General features: G+C 42.2%; 4 protein-coding genes across 5 annotated transcripts; all 4 read left to right on the plus strand.

The window, feature by feature from the left end:
* The first annotated feature begins 1,762 nt into the window (after positions 1–1,762).
* Positions 1,763–2,764, plus strand: LOC117042869 (olfactory receptor 1052-like). The gene has a single exon (XM_033142539.1). It carries the CDS (start codon positions 1,763–1,765, stop codon positions 2,762–2,764), a length of 1,002 nt encoding a protein of 333 aa, XP_032998430.1.
* Positions 2,765–5,845: 3,081 nt separating this feature from the next.
* LOC117042971 (olfactory receptor 1052-like) lies at positions 5,846–6,838 on the plus strand. Its single transcript, XM_033142626.1, has one exon. It carries the CDS (start codon positions 5,846–5,848, stop codon positions 6,836–6,838), a length of 993 nt encoding a protein of 330 aa, XP_032998517.1.
* A 3,563-nt stretch (positions 6,839–10,401) lies between these two features.
* On the plus strand, positions 10,402–11,352 carry LOC117043094 (olfactory receptor 1052-like). Its single transcript, XM_033142666.1, has one exon. It carries the CDS (start codon positions 10,402–10,404, stop codon positions 11,350–11,352), a length of 951 nt encoding a protein of 316 aa, XP_032998557.1.
* Positions 11,353–15,059: 3,707 nt separating this feature from the next.
* Positions 15,060–21,067, plus strand: LOC117061046 (olfactory receptor 1020-like). 2 transcript variants are annotated; one of them, XM_033173719.1, is made up of 3 exons: positions 15,060–15,655; positions 18,275–18,280; positions 20,152–21,067. In XM_033173719.1, exons 1-3 carry the CDS (start codon positions 15,060–15,062, stop codon positions 21,065–21,067), a joined length of 1,518 nt encoding a protein of 505 aa, XP_033029610.1. The 2 variants fall into 2 exon arrangements, with proteins under 2 accessions (XP_033029610.1, XP_033029619.1); XM_033173728.1 differs by lacking the exons at positions 15,060–15,655; positions 18,275–18,280 and adding an exon at positions 19,507–19,514.
* The last annotated feature ends 311 nt before the right edge of the window (positions 21,068–21,378 follow it).

A 21,378-nucleotide genomic window follows, 5' to 3' on the forward strand; every position in this document is an offset into this window, starting at 1 on the left:
ACAAATTATATACTTAGGCAGTGTTAGGTAAGATGGCAACTGATATGAAAATGCAAAATATCAGCAGGTAGAAAATAAACCATGTTTACTTGGAAGTAAGTCTTATTTACATCAATGGAACCTCAGCAGAAAAGGTCTCAAGATTTCAGTTTTAGGAATTAAACTATTTTTGGGGGGTGGGGGATACTTTGCTGAAGTGGTATTTTAATTAGATACAAAAGAGTAAGGTATACAGCATTATTAAAACTATTGAAATGAGAGTAAATGTGGGGTATCCAACTCAGGATGAGTTTAAGTGGTTGAAGTATTGAGGGACTTCATTCTGTTCAGACCAGGAATATATATATTCTTGGTCAGAACAGAATGGTTCAGGTATATAGAACTTTTCAAACCCCAGACTATTTTGACTTCTATATCATAGAACTGAAGAGTTGTAAGGGACCCCAAGGGTCATCTATTCCAACCTCCTGCAATGCAGGAATTACAGCTAAAACAATCCCTAATAGATGGCCATCCAAACTCTGTTTAAAAACCGCAACTGAAGTAGAACCCACCACTTTCTGAGATGGCCAGTTCCACTGCAAAACAGCTCTTACCATCAGAAAGGTATATACTAACACAGGCTGAGTGCCTAGTGATGAACACAGCTGGGCTTGAATTCTAGCAAAGAACTGCACTTGCTTATCTGTAAAAAATTCTGTCTCTTGCTTCTGGTTGTCATGCACACATTATGTTCTTTAGCATAAACTGCCTTAAAAACACAATGGTCAAGAGTTTAAGCAGGACTACTGCTGGAGCTTCTGTCCATCAGAATTGCAAGGGTAAGCAGATCAGCAATCATATTTTAAATGTAGATACTACATCCCTTGACAAAGAATAAATATTTCTGGACTAAAGGATATTGCTAAAAAAGAAGTCCTGAAACTGTCCTGGGAAAAGACAATTTCACAAGATAGATAATTTCACCCTTATTTGATGTGTATTCAGGTTCAGAACAAATCACCTGTCTATTCTGAGGTTTTGTGAGCTACATGGTAGTGATCATGGTTCTCTCCCGTCCGTCCATGACTCTTAAGTAGTAAATTAGAGAAGCTTATTCATGAACCAGTATGAGCTGAGATTTCATTCCCAATGTGTCCTAGACAATTGATAGACTTGGCATGACTCCATGGTTAGAACTTTGTCTAGAACCCCAGTCAAGTCTACAATTCATAACTCTAGGTTATTCACTGTAAACTATGAATGAATGAATGAATTTATTTTTACGGTCACAGACCAACTTATGTAAACTATGTGATTCTCATACTATACCAAAATATTTTTATCTAGGTATCATAGTTACAAGTAATGCTGAAGCAGCTTGAAAATTTCTTACTGCAGACAGAGCATTCTGCTACCACTTCAACTATATCTGAAGAAATCTGCTTCTTCATTTCCCTCTGACAGAAAGTTAGAGGGAGCCCCAACATCATCTAGATACAAATATTTGAGTTTTGGAAAGGAGAAGAAACACTGATTGTTAATGTTCATCTGCTCTCCATAGGGTCACAATATTGTGAAAGTAAAACAGCGCACTGGTGACTGATTTAATATTGATGGGGGTTGACTGACTTTCAGCAGCAGAAAAAAACCTACTTCTCCCCTCCACAATACTCTGATACCACAACAGAGAGGGACTTTCTCCAGTATGCCTATCTTGAGATGTTAAAAGGAGAAACAATATTGACTTCTGTGTTCTTCCCATCTCCACAGCGTCACCATGATGCAAACGGGAAACATCACGTTGGTGAACAGCTTCCTACTCACAGGGCTAACAGACCTTCCTCAGCTGCAAATTGCCCTCTTTGTGATCTTCTGTGCTGTCTATGCCACCACCCTGGTGGGGAATTTGGGCATGATTCTCTTAATCAGGTCCAGCCCACAACTGCAAACCCCAATGTACTTTTTACTCGGCAACCTGTCTTTCTTGGACATCTGTTACTCCTCATCCGTCACGCCAAAGTTTCTAACCAATCTCTTAAAGGAGAAGAAAGAAATTTCTTTTGCTGATTGTTTTACTCAGCTTTTCTTTTATGGTGTATTTGCCACCACTGAGTGCTACCTGCTGGCAATGATGGCCTATGACCGCTACGTGGCTATTTGCAACCCCCTGCTCTACTTAATCACCATGTCCCAAAGAAAGTGCATTGAGCTAGTTGCTCTTTCCTATGTGGCTGGTACAGTAAATGCTTTTGTGCACACTGTTGCTGCATCAAGACTATCCTTTTGTGGTCCAAACATCATTCAGAATTTTTACTGTGAGGCCCCTCCCATACTGGAGCTGGCCTGCTCAGACATCACTCTCAATGAAATCTTGCTCTTTATCTTTGTTGGGTTCAATATAACAATAACCATTACGATTGTTCTCACCTCTTACACCTACATCCTGGTCACTATTTTAAAGATAAAGTCCACTAAGAGCCAACGGAAAGCCTTTTCCACCTGCACATCTCACCTCATGGTCATCACCATCTTTTTTGGCAGTGCTAGCTTCATGTATGCACGTCCCAGTTCTAGGCAGAATCACCACATTGACAAAATGGCCTCTGTCTTCTATGTAGTGGTGACTCCCATGCTGAACCCCTTGATCTACAGCTTGAGGAACCAGGAAGTCAGGAGTGCCTTCCGAAAAATCCTGGGAAGAAAATCTGCTTCTCAGTCTAGGATGATACCTTCCATACAAGTTAGACCTTCTCCAGATTGCAGGAGACAGCACTACACATAAAAGGATGGTCCACAACATTTTGTCTCCTAACGTGCAAATAAAACAGCTCTGCTGTTCATTTACTCCAACACTTACAGTTAAGCATTTGTAGCTGCTTGTCCAGCAGCATGCCAGCAAATCCTCCTCTTCTTCGACAATGCCTTTGGAACAATGCTACATCATGGTATCACATCATTCAAAGCTGCAAGATTTTCTTGGGGCAAGTGTCTCGATACACAGTTGTAGATTACTTCTCCATGTTCCAGGAATGATCTCATCCAGAACATGAACGACTACGAGAACTTTAATTATACCAAGGCCAGTGTATCTCATGGTGATAGAGGACAGACTGCTGTCTGCCTGGAAGAGCTAGCCCCAAACTAACATGCTCTTCACAATACACAGGAACACAACATTAATAATGTCTGTTCATTTTGTCTAGGTAGTGGAGTGTCATTGAAAGGTACACAGAGAGCAACAGAAATGGGAACAGCACTTTCTCAGAAATGGAGCTTTATTCACAAGAATAGCAAGTGGTACTTTAACATTAAACTGTGAATGCAACCCCAGAGACGGGGTCTAGAGAGAGTGTAAATATTTTGGGTGGCAGAGGGTAGGAGATTTCAGTGAGTGGCAACTGAAATGCTTGTGTGTGAGTGTGAGAGAGGATATATTTCTATCTTTATAGTTCTCCCACATTTCCCACCAAGTAATACACTTGCACACCCTTAAGATATGTACTTTTTGAACAATTATCCACACAAACCTACATGCCACCACTAGCAACACTGCTAGAGTGATCCTGTTCTGGGCGAAAGGAAGGAAACATCCATACCTTCCTTACCTAGACTCTGCCTGCCTGCATTCAGTGTTTAGACCTTTAACCTCCCCCTTAAATAAATTCAGACAAGTCTCAAATTTTTGGTTTGGTTTTTGGCAGAATTTAGGCCACAACTGTGAGTGGTTGCATAGGCTCTGGTTTGACCAGCTCCCTGCACTGTTGCAGGTAGTGCTGACCCAGGGCACCAGCATAGGTCAACCTAGGGTGAACACCTGGAACAGCGGAAAGCCGGGGTCAGGCTAGTCCACCACCCAGATGTCCCCCTGGACTCAGGCATGGGCACAACACCTCTCAGGGTTGACCAAACTATTGAGTCCCTGGATTCCTTTAACGGAATACCCTTTGCATAGGGATGGGGAGAGCATTCCCCCATCCCTATCACCTGAACCAGAGCCTATCCACAACCTTACAAGTTGTGATGATTTGCTACGCGGCAGGCGGAACACAAATGGCAACAGCCAATCAGCCAAGTGGGGAAAATTCCTGCCGTGCCCCTGTCCCAACGACAGACGACGCACGATGGCATAGCAAGGTCAAGCCATCGTGTGTCGTCCCTCCCTAAATATAGGGAGAGGTGGGCAGGTGTTCCGATGCACTGGCCTAAAGAGGAAGTTCAGGGACACGTGCATGGCCTTACGTAGGTCCCTCAATCCGTTTGGCTAGCGTCCCATTGGTCTGATTACTCCCAGCATTGACAGACCTACCAATAGGGTATTGTGGCTATCTAATCGCACCCACCCACAACACAGGATTTGGTTGCCTCTTCGCACTGCAACATGTGCCCTCTTTGAGGGAGGACACGATCTATGAAAGTTAGGCGCATTGGATAAAGATCCTGATGCTTCATTAAATGTAAGTTGATATACAAAAAGTTATGTTTCTCAAATGTTATTTCTGGGTATGGGGACAACTGCAATTTGGCCTCCATTGACTTAACTGGGTAAATATTAGATAAATGTTGCATATTGTCTTGTAAGCACGTGCTTGGGATCTGAGGTACTTCAGGGAGCATCAAGATTTTCCCACTAGTCATAATGAAAGCCAAGTTAACATAATTGTTTGTCATTGTGGTAAAAAAAGCCCTAGAGCCATGAACAGTTGGAGTATATCTGGCTTCCTTCAAAATACTAGATGGATTTTGCTATTGGTTTCATAAGGATTCAGGTTCACTTGCATTCAGGTGAGAAATCGGCTTGAAAGAAACAGAATGCTTCAAACTGTTGAAGACACAATGAAGTTTCAAGAAAGAGAGTAAGTTCACGAGCATTTTCTCAGTTTGTGTGAAAAATGGGTTGTGGTTACTAATGCAACTATCTGCTGCTTCATGCTGTTGTTGCCTGAATATGCTTTAGACACAAACACACACACATCATTCCAACCGCAGAGTTTAACATGGTTTTTTTTTCATTTTGGCAAATAAGGAAAAAGGAGAATGGTTGGGAATTTGAAAGAAGCATTCACTGGTGAAATCTCTGCAGATACAGCATAGCATCAGCAATTAATTCTCAAAACAGGAAAGATTTAGGGCAGCCTAACTCAAGGTGGTGCCCATCAGAATTTTAGATTGCAACTTCCACCATCCCTGATCATTGAACATGTAGGCTGGAAATGATGATAGTTCAAGAATATCTGGAGGTCCTCAGGTTTGGAAAGGCTGCTCTAAGCAATAGTGTTTAGTCTCCCTACTGGTCAAGAACCCTTTTCATTTTGATGGTCTGTGAGGAACTATGAACATCTGCATTGAAATGGAAGGCACACTTTGGTTATGAGGGCTCTATGTACATGGTCGAAGTCAGCAGTCAGCAGGCTTCTTGGCTGTGAGTTTCTTCCTCTTTTGAGACAAAATATACAGTATTTTGGTTGTATAATAACATATGACACTGCAATGTCTAACATTCCTTTCTCCTACAAAAACCTAGTAGACAACCATCTGTTATTAAATTTCATTGCAGCTTATCTTGCTTAAAACCAAAGCCCATTCAAAACACCGTTCACCATCAATGTATGTCCAGTATATTTAGAAAATGATAACGATGTGTTAATGCTGGCTGCACAATCACACAGGATGTTTTTCACTGTGTGGGCAGATCTATCTGTACAAAAGCTATTTCTGAGGAATAGTCCCATCTCTCCACCTTCTCCAACACTTTGATACAACATCACAGAGGAATTTGGGCCTTTATCAGTATTTTAGTTCTTGGGATTCTAAAAGAAAAAAGCAATGCTGATTTCTGTGTTCTTCCCTTCTCCACAGCGTCACCATGATGCAAACAGGAAACAACACGTTGGTGAACACCTTCCTACTCACAGGGCTAACAGACCTGCCTCAGCTGCAAATTGCCCTCTTTGTGATCTTCTGTGGGGTTTATTCCACCACTCTGCTGGGGAATTTGGGTATGATTCTCTTAATAAGGTCCACCTCCCAACTTCACACCCCAATGTACTTCTTACTTGGCAACCTGTCTTTCTTGGACATCTGTTACTCCTCATCCGTCACCCCAAAGTTTCTAACCAATCTCTTAAAAGTGAAGAAAGAAATTTCTTTTGCTGGTTGTTTTACTCAGCTTTTCTTCTATGCTGCATTTGGCACAACTGAGGGTTACCTGCTGGCAGTGATGGCTTATGACCGCTACGTGGCTATCTGCAACCCCCTGCTCTACTTAATTACTATGTCCCAAAGAAAGTGCATGCAGCTAGTAGGTCTTTCCTATGTAGCTGGGACAGTAAATGCTTTGGTGCACACTGTTGCTGCATCAGGGCTATCGTTTTGTGGACCAAACATCATCAATAATTTTTACTGTGAAATTCCTCCCATACTGGAGCTGGCCTGCTCAAACATCAGTCTCAATGAAATTTTGCTCTTTGTCTTTGTTGGGTTCAATATAATAATAACCATTACGATTGTTCTCACCTCTTACACCTACATCCTGGTCACTATTTTAAAAGTCAATTCCACTAAGAGCCGAAGAAAAGCCTTTTCCACCTGCACATCTCACCTCATGGTTGTCACCATTTTCTACGGCTCTGTTAGCTTCATGTATACACGTCCCAGTTCTAGGCAGAATCACCACCTTGATAAAATAGCCTCTGTGTTCTATATAGTGGTGACTCCCATGCTGAACCCTTTGATCTACAGTCTGAGGAACCAGGAAGTCAGGACTGCCTTCCGAAAAACCCTGGGAAGAAAAACTGCTTTTCAGTCTAGGCTGATACATTCAGTACAAGTTAGACCTTCTCCAGATCACAGGAGATAACACTTTAAGTAAATGCAGCTCTGATAGAATATGGTCCATAAGTTTTCGTCTCAGAATATGCAAATAAAACTATTCTGCTTTGCAAAAAGATCATTAGAATTCAAAGCCAACTTTAAATCCTCAGATGAAATAGTTTCTCTGGCTAAAATCTGATATAGAATTTTATATGATATTTGAGCCACACTGGAGGGAGAAATCTAAGAACAAATAAGCATTACACCGAGACTTTCCAACACTATGTTGTCAGCAGTTGGAACATCTCCAGAAGTAACCAAGCTGGAAATATTAATGAATCAAAGGCTTCTGAGTGTAGAGAACAGAAAAAGGGGACTTCCTTAAACTAAGATTAGCAGAGCAATTGTAAACTGAAACCGAAAGTGTACTTGAATCCAGTTGCACCATGGGACAGCTAACATTTTATGACAATGAACTCCTTCTCTGAATGTTGATCCTTCTAAAAGCAAGACAGCAATATCCATGCACAAGAATGAGTCATCAAAAATCAACAAGGCACGGCAGCATCTGACCGAGTGTTGCAGAGGACGTGCCATTTCCTATGCTGATATAAAATGTGATAAGTTGGACAGACCCAACGGCATCCACCTAACTCCTGTGGGGAATGGGTGCTGGATAGCGAATGTGTTTCAGGGCATCTCCCATTGCTTGCTGTTGTAGGTGGTTTGGTGGTGAGGCATCTTAACTGTCTGGCGGTTAAGGCATTTAGTTGAATCCTAGCCTTCAAGTGTGGGGTGATGTGGTGCATCACCCACTATGACCCAGTGGCATTTTCAGGGTACCCTGTTGAAGGAGTCTCAGTGGATGTCCCTGTCCTGAAGCCAAGTGTGCAGCAGATGGGCCATAGGGTTTCCAGTGATGGCCTTAGGATGGCCGACTCAGTAGATTGACATCTTGCGGAGGCTATAATCCTGGCATGACTCTGCAGCTGTTCCAATGCCTGAGCCAAAATTCCTCCTACATTCTGTAATCAATAAAGTTGTGGCCATTATTAATCCAGATTGTTGTCTGCCTGAGTTATTGATCATATATTGCATATAGACACTGACATGGGGTGGGCAGCACTGAGCCTGGGGCCACAACTAAATATGCACACCACATGTTTTTGTGGACAGAATCTCTGTGCCTTTTGAAAGCTGCATAACAGGCACAGAACAAGAGATGAGCCCTTTTCCATTATTGCATCTTTAAGTGGAAGCTCATATGGACCGTTTCACATGAGGAAACACCAGGTGAGAGAATTACAGGGATATATGGACAAGCTATGGACATTTCTGGACAAGCTATGGACAATTCTATTTCTATGCAACTTTTGCCACAAAAGAGTGCTACCTCCTGGCTGCTATGGCATATGACTGGTACATGGCCATCTGCCATCTACTCATCTACACAATCACCATGTCTCAGAAGGTTTGTGTTTATCTGGTGGCTGGTTCATACACTGCTGGCTCTGTCTGTTCCCTGATACACAAAGGTTTTTTTTTACTTCTTTAACGTTCTGTGGCCCTAATGTCATTGATCATTTTTACTGTGAAAGTTCTCAACTCTTTCAACTTTCCTGTCCTGATACAAGTGTCAATGAGTTTGTGAAAAGCACCCATTTGACAGTACTTTGACAGTGACATTCTTCTATCACTGTCACTATTTTGAGAATCTGCTCAGCTGAGGGCAGGCATGAAGTCTTCTCCACCTGCTCCTCTCACCTGTTGGCTGTCACCATCCTTCTACCCCCTTTGAGAATTAGATTGATCGGCTGTGGTACTTAGTGCTATTTGAGTTATTATTACCTTATATATCAAAATGTACAATTTCTCAAGCGGTCTTTAAAATGTGTGAGGGATTTTATATTGGCTCCCATTAGTTTCACTACATGACTATCAGGTCAATTTTAGATATTTTCTAGTATGTTCTTGGGATGTGAGGTACTTCAGGGAGCATTAAGATTTCCCCAATGATCCCAAAGAAAGCGAAGGCAACAGCATTGTTTGCTGTGACAATAAAAAGCCCTGGAGTCATGTAGAACAGAAATAGATCTGGCTTTCTTCACATCACTAGAAGCATTTTGCTATTGGTTTCACAAGTCAGTGCTTCACCTGCACCGAAGACTCAGCTTGAAAGAGTCAGAAAGCTTCAAGCTATTAAAGACACATATGAACTTTGAGGAAGACAGTAAGTTCAGACGTATTTTTTTCAGTCATGTGAGAAGGCCATTGTGACACTAGCACAACTGTTTTGCTGCCACTGCATATTAGTATTGCTGGAATATGCTTTGTTCATGTGTAATATTTCACCAGCAACAAGTTATGTGTTTTGTGAAATAAGAAAGGGTGAACCATTTGGATCCTCAGAGAAGCATTAATTGATGTACCCTCTGCAGACACAACATGCACAGTGGTGTACAAAAGCAACTGAAATTAATTCTCAACAAAAGAAAATTATAGGGCAGTTTTCCCCAAGTTGCTACCCACCCGCTGTCTTAGACTACAGCTCTCCCATCATCCCTGATAATTGAACACAATAGTTGAAACTAATTGTAGCTGTACCCCAACAATATCAGGAGCACACATGATTGGGGAAGGTTGATTGAGGCAATAGTTCTCTGTCTTTCTATCTGTCAATAACCCTTTTCATTTTGGCAGTGTTTGGGGAACTATGTATCACACATGGAAATGGATTATGGTTGGGTACATGTCTCCTTTGGGTATGTTGGCTGCTCTGTTATGACTACATTCTGTTAGCCACTGATACGCTCTGAGACACCTATGAGACAGACATTGGGTCCTTCATTATATATCATTGTGCATTGTATAACAGTCCTAAAGGTAAAGGTAAAGGTACCCCTGACCGTTAGGTCCAGTCGCGGATGACTCTGGGGTTATGCACTCATCTCACTCTATAGGCCGAGGGAGCCGGCGTTTGTCCACAGAAGGTTTTCTGGGTCATGTGGCTAGCATGACTAAGCCACTTCTAGCAAACCAGAGCAGCACACAGAAACGCTGTTTACCTTACCGCCGGAGCGGTACCTATTTATTTACTTGCAATTTGATGTGCTTTCAAATTGCTAGGTGGGCAGGAGCTGGGACCGAACAACGGGAGCTCACCCCATCGTGGGGTTTCAAACCGCCGACCTTCTGATCGGCAAGCCCTAGGCTGTGTGGTTTAGACCACAGCACCACCTACGTCCCTGTACTCCTATTTGCCTATAAAAACCTTGCTGAAAATAGTCTTCAGTTATCTTTCATTTCAGTTTACTGTGCTGAAAACCATAACCCATTCAAAACATTGTTCAATATCAATGACATATTTAGGAAATGACAGAGGTTTGATGATGCTGTAGGAGCACACTGAACATTTTTCATTGTGTGGAGAGCATCTACCTGAACATAAGCTGCTTCTGAGGGATCCTCTCATTTCATTAGCTTTTCCAATAAAGCACCAGCAAAGGCACCTTCCCCACTATGCTTGTGTCAGTCTTTTAGTTCCTGGGATCCTAAAAGAACAAACAATGCTGACTTCTGTGTTCTTCCCATCTCCACAGCGTCACCGTGATGCAAACAGGAAACAACACATTGCTGAACAGCTTCCTACTCACAGGGCTAACAGACCTTCCTCAGGTGGAAATTGCCCTCTTTGTGATCTTCTGTGGTGTCTATTCCACCACCCTGGTGGGGAATCTGGGCATGATTCTCTTAATCAGGTCCAGCCCACAACTGCAAACCCCAATGTACTTTTTACTTGGCAACCTGTCTTTCTTGGACATCTGTTACTCCTCATCTGTCACCCCAAAGCTCCTAAGCAATCTCTTAAAGGAGAAGAAAGAAATTTCTTTTGCTGGTTGTTTTACTCAGCTTTTCTTTTATGGCGTATTTGCCACCACTGAGTGTTACCTGCTGGCAGTGATGGCCTATGACCGCTACGTGGCTATCTGCAACCCGCTGCTCTACTTAATCACCATGTCCCAAAGAAAGTGCATTGAGCTAATTGCTCTTTCCTATGCAGCTGGAACAATAAATGCTTTGGTGCACACTGTTGCTGCATCAAGACTATCCTTCTGTGGACCAAACATCATTCAGAATTTTTACTGTGAAGTTCCTCCCATACTGCAGCTGTCCTGCTCAGACATTAGTCTCAATGAAATTTTGATGTTCGTCTTTATTGGGTTCAATGTAATATCAACCAGTTTGACTATTCTCTCCTCTTACACTTATGTTCTGGTCACTATTTTAAAGACTCGCTGTGCTAGGAGCCGAAGAAAAGCCTTTTCCACCTGCACATCTCACCTCATGGTTGTCACCATTTTTTATGGATTTGGCAGCTTCATGTATGGACGTCCCAGTGCTAGACAGACCCACCACCTTGACAAAATAGCCTCAGTGTTCTACGTAGTGGTGACTCCCATGCTGAACCCTTTGATCTACAGTCTGAGGAACCAGGAGGTCAAAAGTGCCTTCCGAAAAACCCTGGGAAGAAAAATTGTGTTTTACAAAAGTTTTTTTTAATAAAATAGATGGTAGCCCCTACTTCCAGGACTTTTGCTTTCCTTACAATGTCTCTACATGTTGTAATTTAAGAAAGGGACGGGCAACAACTTTGCCAGGTTGTTTGACTCATTTATCTTTCTGTGGCCCTGATGCCATTGGTCATTTTAACTTGGAAGGTACCCCACTCTTACAACTTTCCTTTTCTGATAAAAGTGTCAATGAGTTTGTGATGTTTGCATTTGTTAGCTTTAACCTGATAAGCACCCATTTGACAGTCCTTACCTCTTATTCCTCTATCATTATCACTATTTTGAAAATCCGCTCAGCTGAGGGCAGGCACAAAGCCTCCTCCACCTGCTCTTCTCACCTTCTGGCTGTCACCATCCTTTATGGGAGCTTTATCTTGATGTGTCTCCAACCAAGTCCATCAGCAAAAGGAAACAAATTGGCCTCTCTGCTGTATGCTGTGGTAATTACCCACGCTAAACCCTCTCATCTACAGCTTGAGAAATAAGGAAGTGAAGATTGCCTTGAGACGTATATTTCCTAATGATGTTAATGATTAGTATTTAGATAAAACTTTGTTTATGGGCTGCTGGGTGATTGCAGCTGTGCAGCTCGCTGATGGCTCACTGGAACACTAATATTGGGGGGGGGGGAGGTCATGGTGGAAGCAGATTGCCGTGAGTCAGAAAGAAGGCCATGAACAGGTATTTCCAAGACTACATTCCAACGTATAACATGTTCAGTAACCACCTCATCTGAAAGAACCAAGAGCAGACTTTAGCATCTGCTCAGTGAAACCTACAAGACTCAAGGGGCATCTTCTTTGAGGAAGAGAACAGCCAAGAAATTGTAGGGCTCGCCAAACCTCCTGCTGTGTAAATCTAAGTGGTGTGCAGATACTACTTGTTGTGTTTTCATAATAGTCCCCGAAGATCTGTTGAGAAGTCAGACTTATTTCAATGTGAGCTCAGTCCCTCTGCCCTGCTCCCAACCACAGGGTTTTAAGCAGCAATTAAACATACAGTCAAGGTAGAAGGAGACACATATAGGCAACCTGTGATAGCTCCTCCTTCTCCTCCTCTTCACCATCTTATACTCCTGGATTGTTTTGAGGTAGGCCTGTGCTGCCTCAGGATGATCTTACAATTCTGCAGCTATGGGATGACGATGATTATTATTATTGATTGTTATATGTGCCTTGTTCGGTGTTTCATATAGTACATTGCAAGATTGAGGTGCCATGTGTGAAATTTAAGGTGGAATATGAACTTTAAAATGAAATAAATATATATTACACTTTATTTATTAGAACCTTATAGAGTCATAACTCAGATTACGGCCGCTTCAGGTTGCACGATTTCAGGTTGAGCACCGTGCCGAACCCGGAAGTAATGGAATGGGTTACTTCCAGGTTTCGGCACTTGCACATGCCCAGAAGCACTAAATCGCGCTTTTCGCATGTGCAGAAGCGCCGAATTGCGTCACACACATGCACAGACTCAGTGGCGTGGGTTGCGAATGCTGAGGGTTGTGAACGCACCTCCCACACAGATCATTTTCGCAACCCAAGCGTCCACTGTATATGAATTCCGATACATTTCAACTTCTAATATATAAATACAATTTCAGTGAATCCTGTGATTTAGAAATCTCACCCAAATGGCCTTTCTGTGCATTATAATCAGATACAGTGGTACCTTGGGTTACATACCCTTCAGGTTAAATACTCCGCTAACCCAGAAATAACACTTCAGGTTAAGAACTTTACTTCAGGATAAGAACAGAAATCTTGCTCTGGTGGCGCAGTGGCAGCAGGAGGCCCCATTAGCTAAAGTGGTGCTTCAGGTTAAGAACAGTTTCAGGTTAAGAACGGACCTCTGGAATGAATTAAGTACGTAACCAGAGGTACCACTGTAATGGTGTTCCCATCCCTAGGATGTGAATGAATTTCCCATGTCACAGAGGGTAGATGAGTTATCAACTGGTCCTTTGAGACTTTTTTCTTTCTTTCTTTCTTTTTGCCTACCCAACCCTGCCTTGATTTGAAATTGACTCTAGCTGAATTTCTCAGGCTATTCAGTTTTGCACCTACCATGGGCAGTCAGGTGGATTTTAGCAATCACAATGGAAAACACCCTGAAGTATCCTTGGGAGAAGGGCTGTTTCCAGCCAAGTTCCCTTGCTGACTAGCTTGGTGCGTTCTTTTGTTACTCCTTAGTTCTGGGCTGTGCATTCTGCTGTAGTGGGTTGGAGTGCAAAGGATGGGTATTCCTACCCCCTGTTCTACTAGCAGGGGATGGATAATTTTGTCTCTCATCCCCTACTTTGGGAGATGGAGGCCAGCTGGAGTGACCTTGCCCAGGATGAAAGGAGGCAGGCATTCAGACCATTCATACACAGACTTCACCCTGCCTTTAAGAATTAGATTGGCTGAGGGACCTAGTGCTTTATGAGTTATTCTAACCTTATATATCAAAATCTACAATTTCTCAAGCGGTCTTTAAAATGTGTGAGGGATTTTATATTGGTTCCCATTAGTTTCACTACATGACTATGAGGTCAATTTTAGATATTTTCTTGTATGTTCTTGGGATGTGAGGTACTTCAGGGAGCATTAAGATTTCCCCAATGATCCCAAAGAAAGCGAAGGCAACAGCATTGTTTGCTGTGACAATAAAAAGCCCTAGAGTCATGTAGAACAGAAATAGATCTGGCTTTCTTCACATCACTAGAAGCATTTTGCTATTGGTTTCACAAGTCAGTGGTTCACCTGCACCGAAGACTCAGCTTGAAAGAGTCAGAAAGCTTCAAGCTATTAAAGACACATCTGAACTTTGAGGAAGACAGTAAGTTCAGATGTATTTTTTCAGTCATGTGAGAAGGCCATTGTGACACTAGCACAACCGTTTTGCTGCCACTGCATATTAGTATTGCTGGAATATGCTTTGGCCATGTGTAATATTTCACTAGCAACAAGTTATGTGTTTTGTGAAATAAGAAAGGGTGAACCATTTGGATCCTCAGAGAAGCATTAATTGATGTACCCTCTGCAGACACAACATGCACGGTGGTGTACAAAAGCAACTGAAATTAATTCTCAACAAAAGAAAGTTATAGGGCAGTTTTCCCCAAGTTGCTACCCACCCGCTGTCTTAGACTACAGCTCTACCATCATCCCTGATAATCAAACATAATAGTTGATTAGTAATTGAATAGTAATTGTAGCTTGTACCCCAACAATATCTGGAGGCATGTGGTTATGAGGGCATGTGGTTACATGGTCAGAGTCAGCAGAATGCAGGTGTCATAATCCTGGAATGTCTTTCTCAATACTTTGTGTAGATTATGCTTGGGTACATGTCTCCTTCGGGCATGTTGGCTGCTCTGGTACTACATTCTGTTAGACACTGATACGCTCTGAGACACCTATGATATAGACTTTGGGTCCTTCATTATATATCATTGTGCATTGTATAACACTCCTATTTGCCTATAATAACCTTGCTCAACATTATCTTCAGTTATTTTTCACATCAGTTTACTTTGCTGAAAACCATAACCCATTCAAAACATTGTTCTCATATATTTTGCTTTTCCAATAAAGCATTAAAAGAGGCACTTTCTCCACTATACTTGTGTCAGTCTTTTAGTACCTGGGAGTCTAAAAGAACAAACAATGCTGACTTCTGTGTTCTTCCCATCTCCACAGCGTCACCGTGATGCAAACAGGAAACAACACCTTGCTGAACAGCTTCCTACTCACAGGGCTAACAGACCTTCCTCAGGTGGAAATTGCCCTCTTTGTGATCTTCTGTGGTGTCTATTCCACCACCCTGGTGGGCAATCTGGGCATGATTCTCTTAATCAGGTCCAGCCCACAACTGCAAACCCCAATGTACTTTTTACTTGGCAACCTGTCTTTCTTGGACATCTGTTACTCCTCATCCGTCACCCCAAAGTTTCTAACCAATCTCTTAAAGGAGAAGAAAGAAATTTCTTTTGCTGGTTGTTTTACCCAGCTTTTCTTTTATGCTGTATTTGCCACCACTGAGTGTTACCTGCTGGCAGTGATGGCCTATGACCGCTACGTGGCTATCTGCAACCCGCTGCTCTACTTAATCACCATGTCCCAAAGAAAGTGCATTGAGCTAGTTGCTCTTTCCTATGCAGCTGGAACAATAAATGCTTTGGTGCACACTGTTGCTGCATCAAGACTATCCTTCTGTGGACCAAACATCATTCAGAATTTTTACTGTGAAATTCCTCCCATACTGCAGCTGTCCTGCTCAGATATTAGTCTCAATGAAATTTTGATGTTTGTCTTTGTTGGGTTCAATATTATAGTAACCACTTCGACTATTCTCTCCTCTTACACTTATGTTCTGGTCACTATTTTAAAGACCCGCTGTGCTAGGAGCCGAAAGAAAGCCTTCTCCACTTGCACATCTCACCTCATGGTTGTCACCATTTTTTATGTATTTGGCGGCCTTATGTATGTAAGACCCAGTTCTAGGCCGACCCACCACCTTGACAAAATAGCCTCTGTGTTCTATGTTGTGGTGACTCCCATGCTGAACCCTTTGATTTATAGTCTCAGGAACCAGGAAGTCAGGAGTGCCTTCCGAAAAGTCCTGGGAAGAAATCTTATGTTTTACAAAAGCTTTTTAATAAAATAGATTGTGGCACCTGCTTCCAGGACATTTGCTTTCTTTACAACACCTGTACCTTAAAACAGGGATGGGGAACCACTTTCGGCTGGTGGGAGACACTTAAGGCTACCTATCACAATACAAAGCATTGAAATACAAATGCAGGGCTTGACAGCAAGTTAGAAAATGACAAAAATCAACAATTTAACAAATCCAGAATAAATTTAATATTACAAAAAATATGCAGATTCAAGTTTAAATCACAGATACAAAGTAAAAGAAGAGTTAACCATCACCAATACACTTTCTGGTACTTTGCATCAAGGTCACAATGACTGTGAAGAACTGCATTCCGTAGCTGCCTTCCAGTGATGGGGAAAAGGCTCCTATGTCCTGATTGGTTGAAAGAAGCTGTACCCTCCTGTCTCCAGGCCTTTTTGTATAAAAACTGGTATTTGACCTGGGTCAAACTCCCCATCCCCCACTTTGAATGATGTGTCATGTGGTGCAACAACTGCATATGCCTGGATGCAGCTTGTTGGTGGGATGCATGACTCCAATAGTTGGCGTTACACTGAGGAAAGTCAGCTTTTGCTATTTAGATGTGTACTTGAATTCCCAATTGTGTTTTTACACTGTTACGCTTTCTTGACTGTATTTTATGGGGAAAGTGTTCTTATTCTGTTTTATAATATTCTTTGTAAAGATTTAGTTTGTAATTCATTTCCTAAAATTTATATACCTCTTGATTGAAAAATAACAACTACAACCCTCAAAGCAGTTTACAAAAAGGTCAATAAAGTATTTGCATTAGCCTTGGATTATATTGCATGGTCATTCAACTTCTTTATGTTTCTTCAAGGAAAGATACATATATATATGGGGGGATGACTCCTGGATACCAGTATCGAGGTTTGGGGCAAGTATTATTTGGTGAGAGAACCCCAGGAGAGAATTAAAATAAAATATGCAGTAAAGCAAGGCATTGTAATATAGGCTGTTAGACCTTTAAAATATACCCTTGAGAGTTCCAAAATGTACTTCTTCCCCTAGCATAGAAAAAGACCACATGTTTGGAAATTAAAAATGGTTTACTTACAAAGTTCCCAAAGGTCAGATTCATGTGCTTTTTCATACAGCGCTCAGAAAAAGTTGCACAGGCAGTAAAACTTGGCCTAGTTACAGCAGTGAAAGTTCCTAAATTATTGGTATGGGAACCCAAGAGAGACTTGTGAGAGCTATGCGGCTAAGCTGTAGCAACCTGCTGAGTTGAGCTTCTCAGGTAGACTGGAGGGAAATAAAGGCTTGATTACCTAGTCCTTCCCAATGTCAGCCAAGTCTTGTACACAACATACCGGTACTCTATGATCTCATCACCTTCATGCATTAAGCATGTTGGTTATATGAGCTAGTGATCCCACACTTTACAGGCTGGAAGCTATGGGACACAGATTCTGTGCAATGCTGTAAGCTGGAGGGTAAATTTTCATCCCTCTCCTTTACAGTGGCATCCAGAGGAGGTGGCAATATCAATTTGCATTCCAGCTAATTCTACTAAACTAACACATTTGCAATCAGAGAGTAAAGCCACCTAAAAAGAAAGGTGGATGGATCCATGTAGATAAGAATTGTGAGCAGATGTTTCCCCGCAAAAAGCCTCTGCAATGCATGGACTGATCCTCTGGGACAAGGCTGTTACTCTTGTTTTGAGCAAAAGGAAGCCTTTTCATAGAAAGCTTTGCTGTCACTGCAAAGTAATTAATCAACAAGTGTAATTGTTTATAGTCTGCTGGCAGTCTCTGGAGATGTTAGCAGAGAGTTATCAGAGATATAAGGCACCAGAAGTACGCAAGAGACCATTTCTTATCGGATGATGTAGAGCTCTATGCACTATGCCATGCTGTACATGCTGAACTAATTCCATTGATGAAGCAACTGCAGATCTTTCACTATGTCTGTAGCTATTCAAGCTAATGGTATGTTTGCTTATCAAACTGTGTAAGGTGCATTGTAGAGGACCTTGAATAAATACAGATTCCACTCTAGAACCTAAGAAAGAGCAGATGCCTCAGTAGATATGTTGACGGGAGGACACAAGTAAAGGACAGAATGATATCCCAGGTAACTTCTTGATTGTGGAGTAGAATGTGCTAGACTGGCCATTTGTTCACAAGTAGCCTGACCATTGATCAGTCAGGAGTGGCTGCAGGTAGGTAAGGAGGGCACGGGGGTGATAAGAGTCTCCAAGACTTCAGACTCCTTCTGATGGCTTATAAGCCCCAAAGAAAGTCGTGGCAAAGGGGTGGCTAGAAGAAGGCAGAGGTCATTTCTCGGGGGAAGAGAAAGGAGCTGCTGCTGGTTGGATGGGTTGTCTATCTTCTAAAACTATAATCAGTGGCAGAGCAAGCCGATCGGGCACCTGGGGTGGCATGCAGGGGCGGGGCCAGCTGGGGCAGGATGATTCTCAGAGCTTCCAGGAGTCTGCCTGCCTCCTTCCACTTAGCCACCCTACAGCTGAGGGGGAGGCAGTGGGTGGACCATTTGGGCAGCGTGGAGCCTGCAGGCCCCCAAGCCACTGCATCACTCCGAGGAGAGATGCATGGTTTGGGTGCACTGCAGGCCCCGCGGTGAGTGCCGCCCAGCATTTTGTCACCCCTCTCAGTGGTGATACCTGGGGAGATCCATAATCAGGGCTTGTTGGGTCTGACAGGAAGATGGAGAAGATAGCAAGGAGCAGCTACCCTAAGCTCTGAAGTGTCTCGGGTCTCCGGACTGTGAAGCTGATCAAAGACTATTCAGGGTGTTAAATAAGGGCTATTTTGAGACTTATCAGTCTAGGAGTTATCACAGGACAGAATACCCCAAAGGTCACAATATATGCAACATACTCATACCTACAGTACATTAAAAAGAATTTGAAATTTCACTTCACATTATAGAAATGATGCTCAGAAAAATGTTCCATTTCTCCCCGGTTAAAACCAATCAAAAGAGAAATTGCAACTGGCGGGGCAGTTTCTACCATATATGATGGGACTGCCCTGCCATTTGGGTGTGCTTGAAAAAGAAGAGGATGCCCACACTTAACCTTCAATTACAAATAGCAATAAATAGTCGTAATATTTCCTGTTTGGACACTTTAAACCTAATGACTAGTAATATTTTTTAAATAAATGCAACTAATTACAACACATATATACATTTTAAGAAGATGTTATGCTCAGAACTGCAGGTCAGGGTGTCATATTTCAGTAAGAGTCAGGAAATTTTTTTATTGTGTGTGAATGTATATGTGTGGTAATGTCTGAATTGAAATATTCTCAAAACATAGGTTGTCCATGTGTTTTTACCCAATTCTTTTGTATATCATAACATCCCTAGTCATACTATCACTATATATCAAGTGGAACCCACTTTAATGGAATGAGATGTGCACCTATGGTGACCACACCTTGCAGACAAGTCTGGTTTATTGTTGATAATCACAAAGTGATGAATACAAACAAGTAGGTCATGGATGCAAGTGTTTCTGGGGAAACTTCTAGTGTGGTCTGAATGGGGGTTCAATCCCACTCTGCCCGCACTACACCAACCCCCCTTTTATGTTGCATAAAGCTATGAGAGAGCCAGTGTGGTGTAGTGGTTAAAAGTGGTAGACTCGTTATCTGGGGAACCGGGTTCGCGTCTCCACTCCTCCACATGCAGCTGCTGGGTGACCTTGGGCTAGTCACACTTCTCTGAAGTCTCTCAGCCCCACTCACCTCACAGAGTGTTTGTTGTGGGGGAGGAAGGAAAGGAGAATGTTAGCCGCTTTGAGACTCCTTCGGGTAGTGAAAAGCGGGATATCAAATCCAAACTCTTCTTCTTCTTCTATTTGTCACAATATGATGCCAAGTGAAAGTGCTTTGAATTTTAAAGCTGAAGAGATGAAAATTCAACACCATCCTCTTAAAAATCTTTTAAAACTCACTGTCCTGCCATATTCTTGAGGTTAAAATCTCTTTATTGATTTTTTTTAAAACATATAGCTGTTTAAAACATATAGACTGATTACCACATTTCTCTGGTTTCTTTTGGCAAACTATTAAGAGTCTACCTTTTCCTCACCCATCTCCATCTTGTTTTTCTTTGATTCCATCAGGGGGGAAAAGATGGCTGGCAGGAACAGCAGTAGAGTGAAGGAGTTTGTGCTCTTGGGATTCACTGACCGTCCAGAGTTGGCTGCCCCCTTGTTTGCATGGTTTCTAGTGAACTATCTCATTACTATTGTAGGGAATCTCGGGATTCTTATGGTAATCAGGTTTGATGCTCGGCTTCACACCCCCATGTATTTCTTCCTTAGCAATCTGTCCTTCTTGGACATTTGCTACTCAACTACCATCAGTCCCAGGCTGCTGATAGACCTTTTAAGGGTAAGGAAAGTGATTTCTTTTACTGAATGTCTAGTTCAATTCTATTTCTATGCAACTTTTGCCACCACTGAGTGTTTCCTCCTGGCTGCTATGGCATATGACCGCTACATGGCCATCTGCAACCCACTCACCTATACAATCACCATGTCTCAGAAAGTTTGTGCTTTTCTGGTGGCTGGTTCATACATTGCCGGATCACTGAATGCTATGATACACACAGGTTGCATGACTCGTTTATCGTTCTGTGGTCCTAATGTCATTGATCATTTTTACTGTGATGGTCCCCCAATCTTTCAACTTTCCTGTTCTGATACCAGCCTCAATATCTTTGTGATGTTTGTAGTTGTTAGCTTTAACCTGATAAGCACCCATTTGACAGTCCTTATCTCTTACTCTTATATTGTTGTCACTATTTTGAGAATCCGTTCAGCTGAGGGCCGGCACAAAGCCTTCTCCACCTGCTCCTCTCACCTGCTGGCTGTCATCATCCTTTATGGAAGCTTGATCTTTATGTATCTCCAACCTAATACATCAACAAATGGAGGCAAAGTGGCCTCTTTGTTGTATGCGGTGGTAATACCCATGCTAAATCCACTCATCTACAGCTTGAGGAATAAGGAAGTGAAGAGTGCTTTGAGACGAATGATAGAGAAATATAATACATAACAATTTAACACTTAATATTTATATAAAACTGTTTTATATAAACCTGCTATAAGGTTGGAGCTATGTATCTGGTATCTGACTGATGTTTGACTGAAACACAAGAAAGAAAGAAAGAAAGAAAGAAAGAAAGAAAGAAAGAAAGAAAGGGAAGGAGGGAGGGAGGAAGATGATTGTAGCGGGTCGGGTGGAGACATTTCCAGGATTAATTTCAAATATAGCATCTCCCATGAAAGAGTCAGAACCATCTACCCAGAGAAGCCTACAAGATTCAAGGAAAGGAACATCCTAGTTGAGAAAGGGAACAGAATATA

The sequence above is a fragment of the Lacerta agilis genome, chromosome 1, assembly GCF_009819535.1.
Source record: "Lacerta agilis isolate rLacAgi1 chromosome 1, rLacAgi1.pri, whole genome shotgun sequence".
NCBI lineage: Eukaryota > Metazoa > Chordata > Lepidosauria > Squamata > Lacertidae > Lacerta > Lacerta agilis.